This window comes from Equus quagga, chromosome 13 (assembly GCF_021613505.1).
Source record: "Equus quagga isolate Etosha38 chromosome 13, UCLA_HA_Equagga_1.0, whole genome shotgun sequence".
In the NCBI taxonomy this organism is placed as follows: Eukaryota; Metazoa; Chordata; class Mammalia; order Perissodactyla; family Equidae; genus Equus; species Equus quagga.
The window spans coordinates 50,102,529-50,117,667 of NC_060279.1; the positions used below are offsets into that span (position 1 = coordinate 50,102,529).

General features: G+C 35.6%; 1 protein-coding gene across 6 annotated transcripts in view; it reads left to right on the forward strand.

The window, feature by feature from the left end:
* RBL2 (RB transcriptional corepressor like 2) overlaps positions 1 to 15,139 on the forward strand; it is a 53,689-nt gene that overhangs the window by 24,041 nt on the left and 14,509 nt on the right. For all 6 annotated transcript variants that reach the window (XM_046680745.1, XM_046680744.1, XM_046680746.1 and 3 more), the window contains 6 exons: positions 2,001 to 2,138; positions 3,479 to 3,643; positions 4,177 to 4,288; positions 6,466 to 6,735; positions 6,937 to 7,217; positions 7,308 to 7,484. In XM_046680745.1, the coding sequence (XP_046536701.1) occupies positions 2,001 to 2,138; positions 3,479 to 3,643; positions 4,177 to 4,288; positions 6,466 to 6,735; positions 6,937 to 7,217; positions 7,308 to 7,484 (1,143 nt within the window). The remainder of the gene's footprint in view (positions 1 to 2,000; positions 2,139 to 3,478; positions 3,644 to 4,176; positions 4,289 to 6,465; positions 6,736 to 6,936; positions 7,218 to 7,307; positions 7,485 to 15,139) is intronic.

Consider the following 15,139-nt stretch of genomic DNA (forward strand, 5'->3'; position numbering starts at 1 on the left):
ATAAAGTAGAGGAAGATGGGCATGGATGTTAGCTCAGGGCCAGTCTTCCTCAGCAAAAAGAGGAAGATTGGCAACAGATGTTAGCTCAGGGCTAATCTTCCTCAAAAAAAAAAATGTACATAACATAAAATTTACCATTTTAAGCATTTTCACATGCACAGGGGGCCAGCCCCATGGCTGAGTGGTTAAGCTCGTGTGCTCCGCTTTGGTGGCCCAGGGTTTCACTGGTTCGGATCCTGGGTGCGGACTTGTCACTGCTCATCAAGCCATGCTGAGGTGGCATCCCACATAACACAACCAGAGTTCACTCACAACTAGAATATACAACTATGTACTGGGGGGGTTTGGGGAGAAGAAGAAGAAGAAGAAGAAAAGAAGACTGGCAACAGATGTTAGCTCAGGTGCCAATCTTTAAAAAAAAAAGTGCACAATTCAGTGGCATTAAGTACATTCAGAATGTTATGCAACCCTCACCACTAGCCATCTTCAGAACTTTTTCATCATCCCAAACTGAAAGCCTGTACCCAGTCAACAATGACTTCCCATTCATCCCTTCCTCCAGCCCCTAGTAATGTCTATTCTACTTCCTGTCTCTATGAATTTACCTATTCTGGGTACCTCATATAATCATACAATATTTGTTCTTTTGTATCTGGCTTATTTCACTTAGGATGTTGTTTTCAAGGTCCATACGTGTTGTAGCATGTATCAGAATTTCATTCCTTTTTAAGGCTGAATCATATTCATTATATATATCACATATATATGTGTATAACAGATACATATATGTATATACCACATTTTCTTCATTCATTCATCTGTTGATGGACATTTGAGTTTACACCTTTTGGCTATTGTGAGTAATGCTGTTAATAACATTGGTATACAAGTATCTATTTGAGTCCCTGCTTTCAATTCTTTTTGGTATATACCTAGAAGTGGGGTTGCTGGATCATATGTTAATTATACGTTGAACTTTTTGAGGAACTGCCATACTGTTTTCCACAGTGGCTGCACCATTTTACATTCCCACCCACAATGCACCAGTGTTCCAGTTTCTCCACATCCTGTAACACTTGTTATTTTCCATTTTTTAAGAAAATATTCATCCTAATCAGTGTGCAATGGTATCTCATGGTTGTTTTGATTTGCATGTCCCTAATGACTAGTGACGCTGAACATCTTTTCATGTGTTTATTGGCCCTTTGTATATCTTCATTGGAGGAATGTCTGTTCAAGTCTTTTGCCCAATTTTGAGTTGGGTCATTTGATTTTTTGTCATTGAGTTGTAGGAGTTCTTTATATATTTGGATAGTAATCCCTTAGCAGATTTATGATTTGCAGATATTTTCTCCCATTTTGTGGGTTGTCTTTTCACTTTGTTGTAGTGTCCTTTGATACACAAAAGTTTCTAATTTTGATGAAGTCCAGTTTATCTGTTTTTTCTCTTGTTGCCTATGCTCTTGTTTTCTGAGTAACTTTTTAATTTAAAAATGATAAATGTTTATGTACAATTTTGGAAAAGTAATAAGCAAAAAAAAAAAAAAGAAGATGAAAATCATCTGTGATTATGTCACCCTGAGATAAACGTGTTGACTTCTCGTCCATGACCATGTAGCCAGTCACCTGCTTTCCTTTCAGCCATCTTTCTATGACAGTGATGTCTTACTGTAAATACTGTTCTGTAACACCTTTCCATATCATTATACTTCTAAGCATCAGGGTGTATTGTATTTTGGTTAGGGATGTACTCTTTTTTATTAGCTATATTTCACAATGTGTAAGATTTTTGAAAGTTCTTATACATTTCTTTAATATGTTTTTTGCTAAAAAATGGGCTTATTTATAAAGTTAAAGTTTTCTAAGAAAATAAGCACATACTTCTCACTAACTTAGACAATAAGACTTCCTTTGGTATTTTTATTTAACTTGACTGGGTATGAAATGTCTTCTTAGAGTAGACTAATGTTTCCCAATGTTAATAACTTGATTTTTCATAGGGCATTCTGGAACAAGATGCATTCCATAGATCACTTTTGGCCTGCTGCCTTGAGGTCGTCACTTTTTCTTATAAGCCTCCTGGGAATTTTCCATTTGTTACTGAAATATTCGATGTGCCACTTTATCATTTTTATAAGGTATTTTTCAAAATTTGATAGTGATAAGAAAATTGTAGATGAGACTCAACTTCCTGTTGTTACCCATCTAGTTCATTTTAATATTTAAGTACATTTCTTCTATTTTTAATTACACATTTAATAATTTCCATTGTGTCAGGGAGCAGAGAACAAATAGGAGAGTCTTAAGAATTATATAAATTCTTTTAATGTAGTCTAAAGACATATTTTGGGTAAAAGCTTCATTTGATTCCTCGTTTTATCTAATAAAGGCTTTTAGAATACTTTGATTTTATGAGCTAAGAAATCTTTTAAAAAGTAGCAAATATATCACTAGCTAATCTTATATGGCAACTTATTTTTTTTATTTTATGGAAATTTAATGAAAGTGTCTTTCAGAAAAAAATTTTTTTTCGTGTTATATAGGGGCACAGAGTTATAGCATTGATTTGGTAGTTGTTTCCTTCTGGATATTGATTTAATGTATGAATTTATCTTAATTCTCATACAGTAGTCAAAACTAATGTTTAGAGATTTTTGTATTTTTGGTTTTTTTGAGGGTGGGGGAGAAGTGAGGAAGATTGGCCCTGAGGCAACATCTCTTGCCAATCTCCTCTTTTTGCTTCAGGAAGATTGTTGCTGAGCTAACATCGGTGCCAATCTTGCTCTGTTTTGTGTGTGTGATGCTGCCACAGCATGGCTTGTATAGCCATGCCCAGCATCTGAACCAGTGAACCCTGGCTGCTGAAGCACAGCACATGAACCTAACCTCTACGCCACTGGGCCGGCTCCTAGAGTTTTTAAATATGAAATTTTATGAGTAATATTTTTCAACCTCAATAGACAACGCATGTTTTTTCATTTAAAAAATTTTGAAATACATCATTATAAAAAAGATTTTATATAATTCATATATACAGTTTAAATATTTATAAAGATAGTAAGAGGAAGAACAGCTATTTCAAAATATTACTGTTCTTTATAATGGTCGTTTTTTTTTTAAAGATTTTATTTTTCCTGTTTTCTCCCCAAAGCCCCCTGGTACATAGTTGTATATTTTTAGTTGTGGGTCCTTCTAGTTGTGACATGTAGGATGCCATCTCAGCATGGCCTGATGAGTGGTGCCATGGCCTCGCCCAGGATCCGAACTGGCAAAACCCTGGGCCACTGAAGTGGAGCGTGCGAACTTAACCACTCCGCCACAGGGCCGGCCCCAATATACTTGTAATTTTTGACAAATTGATTTTGTTGTATCTATAAATATATTAAAAAATATAAATTTACTCATTTTGCTTTCACACTTAATAACCAGTTCTTTTGAAAAAATTATTATTAAACCAGGGCATTTTTCTTTATTTTAGGTTATAGAAATATTCATTAGAGCAGAAGATGGCCTTTGTAGAGAGGTAGTAAAACACCTTAATCAGATCGAAGAACAGATCTTGGATCATTTGGCATGGAAACCAGAGTCTCCACTCTGGGACAGAATTAGAGACAATGAAAACAGAGTTCCTACATGTGAAGAGGTTTGTGAAACTATCTTAACATCTTTCTGTAACAAAAGTGCATCAATATCAACTCTGTTCACAGAGATTACAATATCATAATCCTCTCACAGACAGCAGTTAAACTTAGTGTCTTCCTTATGGGGGGTAGGAGGGCAGCTGGGTTTTTTAATATGGTACAATCACCCCTACATCTAAGAGGAAAAAAGCGTTAGAAATAATTTGTGATTGCCCAAGGTTTCAGTGACAGAATAAGAACTCAGTGCTCTGTCTTGATTTCCTAATGAAGTTTCTGTACCTTAGATTGGTTGATATTCTAATTCTCCAAATCAGTAATGAAGGCTGATTCATATTTAGTATCCAGTTACTAGGTTTGGAATTTTTTAAGCCTGCTAGAATTTTTTTAACTTTGTTATAAAAGTGGAAAAGACAGCTGATTGATTTAGGTGGAATAACTGATGAGCCAAGGTAGTTTTCTTTTGCCTTAGATTATTGTATTTCTAATTAAAATGCTTTTTTGAATAATGACATTTGGTGTAAATAATTCTTTATAGGTCATGCCCCCACAGAACCTGGAAAGAGCAGATGAAATTTGTATCGCTAGCTCCCCTTTGACTCCCAGAAGGGTGACTGAAATTCGTGCTGATACTGGAGGACTTGGAAGAAGTAAGTTTAAAATACTAGAGGGACTATTCGGAGGCCTAATATCTGGGGATTTAAATTCCGTCTGAAAGTACAGGTGAAGTTGACAGGGTACATATAGGAGAAAGGAGTGTGTGCATTATGGTGTCACATAGACCACTTAGTGCTTTTGAAGAAGATTTAAGAACGGAGGAAAATGTACTATAATAAGTGTCTTTAAAAAAGATAGAATACTATGTGTTAATGATTCCTATATTTTAAATGTATGTTTATCTATAAGCATACAAAAAAGCTGAAATGGAAAAACCAAACTATTAAGAATGATTATTATTCGTTGCTGGAATTCCAGGTGATCTTTGTAAATTTTTTGAGATGAATATGAATTACTTTTAAAATCAGAAGAGACAGAAAAGCTTCTTACAGATAGAACTGTGTTATCCAATTAGGTACAGACAAGCCAGTGAGTTAAGAGGACTGAATGGCTTGAGTTTGTTCAGCTTTGACTTTTCTCAGTTGAGCTGTGCTACTCTGGTTAATGTAACAGCAGTGCTGGCTCAAGAAGTACACCGTTGGGAAGTTTTGCTATTCATCTGGTTACATTTTAGGCAGCTCTTTATAACATCTGCCAGGTGCAAGGTTTAAGTTTATATACTTGAGATAAAACTACTTTTTAAAAAGCAATTCTGTAAATCCAGAAAGTTCTAATTCCTTGGATGCTATTAGAAGGATATTCTTCTTTCTTTGGATCAACTTTTTGATATAATTGATAAGCACTAGCTATAGAAGAAAGGTCAATTTTAAAATCAGGAATCACTGTATGTCAGTGCATACTCAATAAATATAGATGATCTCTATGAAAACTTCCTCATTTTTGAAAAAGGAGTCATAACGGCGTAACTATTTTTCTGCTTATTATCCACTCAGATCCATAGATCTGACAGCTGGTCTTCCGCAGTTCTTTTTCTGTAGTTTTTTCCTTCCCTAACCAATGGATTAGGAGTTGGCTTTCAACTTCATTTTCTTTGTACTTATCACTTCTCCATTTTCATGAGATCTCTTAATATTTTAGAAGATATCGATTGTAATGCATTCTTTCTGACTCTGCAGCTTTGTTCCAAATACAAATCCAGTAAGTTTATTTGCTTTTGTATCATCAGGAGATTGAAATGTTAAGCCACAGTGTATCAGGACTACTCCTGTCCATCCTCTTATAACTTACCTACATATATTTTAGAAATTTAAAAACCCAGTGATGTGTAGTTTTTACACCTGGACATGGAAGAGGGAAAAGAATGCTTACTTCTTAAAAATTCAGACATTGGTGTGAATGCTTAACAATACACTAAGCCATAATGATTAACACAGTTTCTATTTGGGATATGAAAAAGTTTTGGAAATTGATAGTGGTGATGGTTACACAACACTGTGAATGTAATCAATGCCACTGAATTGTACACTTAAAAATGGTTAAAATGGCAAATTATATGTTATATATATTTTATCACCATTTTAAAAATTAATTATGTAATGTACCAAAAACCATTGAATTGTACAGTTTAAATGAGTGAAATGTATGTGAATTATCTCAATAAAGTTGTTTAAAAAAATAATAAACTAAGCTTAATTGAATCCAAAACATGTATGTCCATTCTTGCTGAAGAACATTATTGAGTTTCAGTAATGTTGTATGTATAGAAAAAGACAAAGATGAAAATTCATACAACTGGGAGGAAATGCTTCCAGGTGATACCATAGTAATATCAAGTCCATCAACTCCTCTTATCAAGTAATGGCTTTACGGTGAAATCACATCTTATATGTGTCTTAGGTGGAAATTGAATGTGGTCAAAAATACCATAGAAAAATAGAGTAATTCTTTAAATTGTCCCCTGAATCATCAACTCCCTGTGGTAGTGGAGGGCAAAGTCTAGTTTGATTTAGCAGAAGGTGGAGTGAAGAAGGGAGCACTGTGAGACAAATAGAGAAAAATTTCTTTCTTTAAATTTTGCACTTAATAGTGTTCAGTTGAGTTTTCATTAGTTGAATGTAGCTATGATGTGACTCCTGTAATTTTTGTTTGCTTTTTAAAGTATGAAGCATTTCAGCACTGTGATTAGTTTTGAAAATTGTAATAGTTTGGATGGAAATTAGATCTCAGTTTCCTTGAGTTAAACGGTTTGTTTCAATTTTTTTGGCCCTAGGCATAACATCTCCAACCACATTATATGATAGGTACAGCTCCCCCACAGCCAGCTCTACCAGAAGGCGGCTATTTGTTGAGAATGATAGCCCCTCTGATGGAGGGACACCTGGGCGCATTCCCCCACAGCCCCTCGTCAATGCTGTCCCTGTGCAGAATGTATCTGGGGAGGCTGTTTCTGTCACACCAGTTCCTGGACAGACCTTGGTCACCATGGCAACAGCCACTGTCACAGCCAACAATGGACAAACTGTGACCATTCCCGTACAAGGTAAGGAAGGCAGAATTGGCTATTGAGTTCTTTCTCTGTGGCATTTATTGGAAAGATACCTGAGATTTGGCTGGAATGACACTATGAAATGAGAGTGGAGGGAGGGAAAGGGTTGGAGGGGGAGAAATTGGAAACCTCTGCCTGGAGAACCTTGTATTATCAACTTTTCTTTGTGCTTGTTTTCTTTATAACAAACCATAGGTATTGCCAATGAAAATGGAGGCATAACATTCTTCCCAGTCCAAGTCAATGTTGGGGGGCAGGCACAAGCTGTGACTGGCTCCATTCAGCCCCTCAGTGCTCAGGCCCTGGCTGGAAGTTTGAGCTCTCAGCAGGTGTCAGGAACAACCTTGCAAGTCCCTGGTCAGGTGGCCATTCAGCAGATTTCCCCAGGAGGACAACAGCAGAAACAAGGCCCACCTGTAACTAGCAGCAGTCTTAGACCCAGGAAGACTAGTTCTTTATCCCTTTTCTTTAGAAAGGTAATTTTTCATGTACCTTTACCAGTCATGAGCTTGGGAAAGATAAGTGTTAGATGAACAAAGTTTGAAATGTTTTTCTTTATCTACTAGGTTTACCACTTAGCAGGTGTCCGCCTTCGGGATCTTTGTGCTAAACTAGATATTTCAGATGAACTGAGGAAAAAAATCTGGACCTGCTTTGAATTCTCTATAATTCAGTGCCCTGAACTTATGATGGACAGACATCTGGACCAGTTGTTAATGTGTGCCATTTATGTGATGGCAAAAGTGAGTACCATTTGAAATATAAAAGGAAAAAGTAAAGATGCTACTTCCTTACTCTCAAAACACTTTTTTTTTCAGTTTTATTGAGAAATAATTGACACACATCACTGTATAAGTGTAAGGTGTACAGCATGATGGTTTGATTTACATATATTGTGAAATGATTACCACAATAGGTTTAGTCAGAACACTTTTAACAGCTTTATTGAGATATAATTCTCATAGCATATAATTCACTCATTTGAATTGTACAACTCAGTGGATTAAGTATAGTCACAAATATGTACTACAGTCAATTTTAGAACATAATATTCCATTGTAAGAGTATATGATATTTTGTTTATCCATTCATCAGTTGATGGACATTTGGGTTATTTACACTTTTTGGCTATTATGAATAATGCTGGTTTGAACAGTTGTGTACAAATTTTTGCATGGACATGTTTTCATTTCTCTTTGGTATTTGCCTAGGAGTGGATTGCTGGGTCATATGGTAACTCTATCTTTAACCATTTGAGGAAATGGTTTCCAGAGTTTTCCAAAACTATTTTCCAAAGTCACTGCACCAGTTTACATTTCCATTAGCAGTATATGAAGGTCCTGATTTCTCCACATTCTCATCAACACTTTTTATTATATGACTTTTAAAAAATAATTTAAATTGAACAAGTTAGTGGTATTTAGTATATTCACAATGCTGTACACCCCCTACCTCTATCTAGTTTCAAAACATTTCCATCCCTGCAAAGTAAAACTACATACTCATCCTTTCTATTCTTCTTCCCCCTAGCTCCTGGCAACTGCCATTCTACTTTCTGTCTCTGTGTATTTGACTGTTCTGGGTGCCTCATATAAGTGGGATCATGCAGTATTTTGTTTTTGTGACTTTTATTTCAGTTAGTATAATGTCCTCAAGATTCATCTATGTTGTAGCATGAGTTTTACTTTCCCTCCTTTTTAAGGTTGAATATTCCATTGTATGGATAAACCACATTTTATTTATCCATTCCTCTATTGATGGACACTTGGATTGCTTCCACTTTTTGGCTATTGTAAATAATGACACCATGAACATGGGTATACAAATATCTCTTCAAATCTTTGGTTTCAGTTCTTTGTGTATATACCCAGAAGTGGAATTACTAGGTCATATGGTAAATCTACGTTTAATTTTTTGAGGAAGTATCGTATTGTTTTTCACAGTGGCTGCACCATTTTATATTCCCACCAGCAATGCACAAAAGTTGCAATTTCTCTACATCCTTGCCAATTTATTTTCCTTTTTTTTATTATAGCCATCCCAGTGGGTATTGACTGGTACCTTATTGTGGTTTTGATTTGCATTTCCCTAATGACCAGTCATGTTGAGCATCTTTTCATTTGCTTACTGGTCATTCGTATATATTCTTTGGAGGAACATCTGTTTAAATTCTTTGCCCATTTTTTTTTTTAAAGATTTTATTTTTCCTCTTTCTCCCCAAGCCCCTCGGTACATAGCTGTGTATTTTCAGTTGTGGGTTCTTCTAGTTGTGGCAAGTGGGATGCCACCTCAGCATGGCTTGATGAGCAGTGCCATGTCCTCACCCAGGATCCAAACCAGCGAAACCCCGGGCCACCGAAGTGAAGCACGCGAACTTAACCACTGGGCCACAGGGCTGGCCCCCCTTTTCCCATTTTTGAATTGGGTTGTTTCCTTTTTTGCTGTCAAGTTGTAGAAGTTTTTTATGTATTCTGGATGCAACTACTTTATCAGGTATATGATTTGCAAATATTTTCTCTCATTTTCCTCTGTGTGTTATCTTTTCATTTACTTGATAGTGTTATTTGAAGCAAAAAAAATGTTTAATTTTGATGAAGTCAATCTATTTATTTTTTTTATAGCTTGTCCTTTTGGTGTCATATTGAAGAATACATTGCCAAATCCAAGATTAATCCCCATTTTCTTCTAAGAATTTTATAGTTTTCTCTCTTACATTTAGGTCTTTGATCCATTTTGAGTAATTTTTATATTCAGTATGAGGTAGGAGTCCAACTTCATTCTTTTGCATGGGGCTATCCAGTTGTCCCAGCACTATTGTTGAAAAGATTATTCTTTCTCCATTGATAGTCTTAACACCCTTATCAAAAATCACTTGACCACATGGGCCATCCCTGTGGCACAGTGGTTGAGTTCAGGCACTCTGCTTTGGTAGGCCGGGGTTCAGTGGTTCAGATCCTGGGTGTGGACCTACCCACCACTTACCAAGTCATGCTGTAGCAGGTGTCCCATGTATAAAGTAGAGCAAGATGGGCACAGATGTTAGCTCAGGGCCAGTCTTCCTCAGCAAAAAGAGGAGTATTGGCGGTGGGTGTTAGCTCAGGGCTAATCTTCCTCAAAAAAAAAAAAAAAAAAAATCAGTTGACCACAGACACATGAGTTTATTTCTATAATCTCAATGCTAATCCATTGCTCTCTCTGTGTATCTCTTTATGCAGTACCATACACTTTTTAAAAAATTTTGTATTGCGGTAATATTGGTTTATAACATATATAAATTTTGAATGTACATTATTATATTTCAGTTTCTGTGTAGATTACATCATATTCACCAGCCAAAGACTAATTACAGTCCATCACCACACACATGTGCCTAATCACCCCTTTCAACCTCCTTCCTCCTCCCTTCCCCTGTGGTAACCACCAATCCAATCTCTATCTCTATGTGTTTGTTGTTGTTTTTATCTTCTGTTTATGGGTGAGATCATATGATATTCGACTTTCTCCCTCTGACTTATTTTGCTTAGCATAATACCCTCAAGGTCCATCCATGTTGTCACAAATGGCCAGATTTCATCCCTTTTTATGGCTGAGTAGCATTCCATTGAGTATATATACCACATTTTTATCCATTCGTCCCCTGATGGGCATCTAGGTTGCTTCCAAGTCTTGGCTATTGTGAATCATGCTGCAGTGAACATAGGGGTGCATGCATCTTTATGCATTTGTGTTTTCAAGTTCTTTAGATAAATATCCAGCAGTGGAATAGCTGGATCATATGGTAGATCTATTCTTAATTTTATGAGGAAACTCCATACTGTTTTCCATAATGGCTGCACCAGTTTGCGCTCCCACCAGCAGTGTATGAGGGTTCCCTTCTCTCCACATCCTCTCCAAAACTTGTTTCCTGTCTTGTTAATTATAGCCATTCTGATGGGAATGAGGTGATACTTCATTGTAGTTTTGATTTGCATTTCCCTAATAGTTAATGATGTTGAACATCTTTTTATGTGCCTGTTGGCCACCCATATATTTTCTTTGGAGAAATCTCTGTTCAGATCTTTTGCCCATTTTTTAATTGGGTTGTTCGTTTTTTTGTTGTTGAGACATATGGGTTCTTTATATATTTTGGATATTAACCCCTTATCAGATATTTGGTTTGCAAATATCTTCTCCCAAGTGTTAGGTTGTCTTTTTGTTTCATTTATGGTTTCCTTTGCTGTGCAGAAGCCTTTTAGTTTGATGTAGTCCCATTTGTTTATTTTTTCTTTTGTTCCCCTTGCCCTGTCAGACATGCTGCTTGAAAATATGCTGCTAAGACCCATATCGAAGAGTGTACTGTCTATATTTTCTTCTCGAAGTTTCATGGCTTCAGGTCTTACATTCACATCTTTAGTCCATTTTGAGTTAATTTTGTGTATGGTGTAAGATAATGGTCTACTTTCATTCTTTTGCATGCGGCTGTCCAGTTTCCCCACCACTTTTTATTGAAGAGACTTTCCTTTCTCCATTGTATGTTCTTGGCTCCTTTGTCAAAAATCAGCTGTTCATAGATGTGTGGGTTTACTTTTGGGCTCTTGATTCTGTTCCATTGATCTGTGTATCTGTTTTTGTGCCAGTACCATGCTATTTTGATTACTATAGCTTTATAGTATATTTTGAAATCAGGGAGTGTGATACCTCCAGCTTTGTTCTTTTTTCTGAGGATTCCTTTGGCTATTCAGGGTCTTTTATTATCCCGTACAAATTTTAGGATTCTTTGTTCTATTTCTGTGAAAAATGTTTTTGGAAGTTTGATAGAGATTGCATTGAATCTGTAGATTGCTTTAGGAAGTATGGACATTTTAACTATGTTAATTCTTCTAATCCAAGAGTGTGGAATATTTTTCCATTTCTTTTTGTCTTTTTTTTCTTTTGAGGAAGATCAGCCCTGAGCTAACTACTACCAGTCCTCCTCTTTTTGCTGAGGAAGCCTGGCCCTGAGCTAACATCCGTGCCCATCTTCCTCCACTTTATATGTGGGACGCCTACCACAGCATAGCATGGCAAGCGATGCCATGTCCACACCCGGGATCGGGGTTCGCTGAGAAGTGGAATGTGCGAACTTAACCACTGCACCACCGGGCCAGCCCCTGTCTTCTATTTCTTTCAACAATGTTTTATAGTTTTCAGTGTACAGATCTTTTACCTTTTTGGTTAAGTTTATTCCTAGTTATTTTGTTCTTTTTGTCGCAATTGTAAATGGGATTGTATTCTTAATTTCTCTTTCTGCTACTTCATTATTAGTGTATAGAAATGCCACTTATTTTTGTATGTTGATTTTGTATCCTGCAACTTTACCATATTTATTATTTCTAAAAGTTTTTTGATGGATTCTTTAGGGTTTTCTACATATAAAATCATGTCATCTGCAACTAGTGACATTTTCACTTCTCTCTTTCCAATTTTTCTTTTTCTTGCCTGATTGCTATGGCTAGGACTTCCAATGCTATGTTAAATAAGAGTGATGAAAGTGGGCATCCTTGTCTGGTTCCTGTTCTTAGAGAGACAGCTTTTAGTTACTCTTGATTACTGTTGCTTTGACAAAAGTTTTGAAATCAGGGAATGAGAGTCTTCCTACCTTTTTCTTTGTTTTCAAAGTAGTTTAGCTAGTGTAAGTTCCTTGAAATTTTTTACAAATTTTACGATCAGCTTGTCAATTTTGACTGTGTCACAAAGTCAGCTGGGGTTCTGACAGGGATTGTGTTTAATTTGTAGATCAATTTGGGAAGCATTACCATTGTAACAATTTTGTCATCTCCTGATCCATGAACATACGATATTTTTCCATTGATTTAGATCATTTTTAATTTCTTTCAACAGTTTTTCAGTTTTCATAGTATAACTTTTATACTTTTGCTAACTTTATTCCTTCCTATGTATTCTTTTTGGTGCTGTTATGAATGTAATTTTCATCTTTTAATTAGTTATTTTTGGTGAGGCAGATTCACCCTGAGCTAACATCTGCCAAGATTAGCCCGGAGCTAGCCTCTGTGCCAGTCTTCCTCTGTTTTGTATGTGAGTCGCCACCTCAGCATGGCTGAGTGGTAGGTCTGCACCTGGAATCCAAACCCATGAACCCAGGCCGCCAAAGCAGAGTGCGCCAAACTTAACCACTATGCCGTAGGGCTGGCCCTTAATTTTCATTTTTGATGTGTTCATTGCAAGTGTATAGAAATACTATTGATTTTGTGTGTTTATTTTATATTCCAAACCTTGCTAAACTCATTTATTAGTTCTAATTTAGTAGATTCCTTAGGATGTTCTATGTACAAGATCAGGTACTCTGCTTATAGAAATAGTTTTACTTGTTCATACTGGATGCCTTTTATCTTCTTTCCTAATTACTAGAGGTTCTAGGCAGAACCTCCAGTATAATTCTTGTACATTGAATGGAAGTGTTGAGAACAGAAATTGTTGTCTTGTTCCTGATCTTAGGAGGAAAGCATCTAGACTTTCATCATTAAAGTATGATATTAGCTATGGGGTTTTTTTTTCATGGATGCCTTTCTCACGTTGTGGAAGTTCTCTTCTATTCCTCATTTGTTGAGTGTTTTTATCATGAATGAGTGTTAGAAATTGTCAAATGCTTTTTCTGCATCTGTTGATTTTTGCTTTTTATTCTATTGATACATAGTGTATCACATTGATTGATCTTCATATGTTAAACCAACCTTGTGTTCCTGGTTTAAATCCCACTTGGTCATGGTATATAATTCTTTTTATATGTTACTAGATTCAGCTTGCTAGTATTTTGTTGAGGAATTTTGTCCTATTCATAAGAGAGATTGGTCTGTAGTTTTCTTGTTATGGCTTTGTCTGGTTTTGTTATCAGGGTAATATTGGATTCATAGAATGCACAGGAAAGTGTTCCTTTCTTTTCTAATTTTGCATTTTTCTTTGTAGGTAGTTTATTGATGAATAATTCTTTTTCTTGTCATGAGTCTATGCAGATTATCTCTTTCTTTTAGAATCAGTTTTGGTATTTCTGTCTTTCTAGGAATTTGTCTATTTCCTCTAGGCTAATTTTTTGGCACAGTTCATAATATTCCCTTATAGTCCTTTTTATTCTGTCAGTAGTAATTTGAATCTTCTCTCTTTTTATCTTGGTCAGCGTAGCTAAAGGTTTGTCAATTTTGTTGATCTTGTCAAAGAACCAGTTGTTGGTTTCATTTATTAATGTATGCTCTAATTTTATTTCCTTCTTTCTGCTTGCTTTAGGCTTGGTTTTTGCTCTTAATTTTTCAGTGTTTCTTAAGATGGATGGTCAGATAATTGATTTAATATCTCTTCTTTTCAATATAGGCATTAACAGCTATAAATTTACCTCTACGCACTACTTTAGCCATATCTCATAAGTTTTGGTATGTTGTGTCTTCATTTTCACTCATATCAAAGTATTTTCTAATTTCTCTTTTGATTGGACTCATTGGTTATCTAGATGTGTTGTTTAATTTCCACATATTTGTGAGTTTCCCAAATTTCTGTTAATGATTTCTAGGTTTAATCCATTCTGGTCAAATAACACACTTTGTATTATTTCAATCCTTTTATCAAGGTTTGTTTTATAGCCTAGCATGTGGTCTATGCTGGAGAATGTTCAGTATGCACTTAAGAAGAATGTATATTCTCGTCTATTAGGTCTAGTTGTTTTATAGTGTTGTTAAAGTATTCTGTTTCCTTCTTGATCTGCTACCTAGTTCTGTCTATTATTGAAAGTGGGGTATTGAACTCTGTAAATATTATTGAATTGTTTATTTTTCCCTTCATTTCTGTCAGTTTTTACTTCATATATTTTGGTGTTCTGTTACTAGGTGCATGTATGTTTGTAATTATTATAACTTCTTGATGGATTGACCCTTTTATTATTATGAAATGTCCCTCTTTATCTCTGGTAACCTTTATTTTTTGTTTTAAAGTCTATTTTATAGTGTGATATTTGTATAGCCACCCAGCTTTCTTGGGGTTGCTGTTTGTATGATATGTTTCTTTCTATCTTTTTCTTGAAACATATTTTTTTATCTAAAGTGTGTCTCTTATAGACAGAGTATAGTTGGATCTCTTTTTTTATCCAGTCTGACAGTTTCTGCCCTTTGTGTTATTTAATTCATCCACATTTAATGTTATTATTGTTATAACTGGATTTATGTCCATCATCTTACTTTTTATTTTCTACATGTCTCATGTCCTTTTGGTCCTCTGTTCCTTCTTTAGTGCTTTCATTTGCATTAGATGAATACTTCCCGATGTCACATTTTAATTTCGCTAATGAGTTTTTAACTTTTTTAAGCTTATTTTCTTAGTGGTTACCTTAGGGCTTACAGTATACATCTTTTTTTTTTCCCTCCCTCTTCCCCCCACC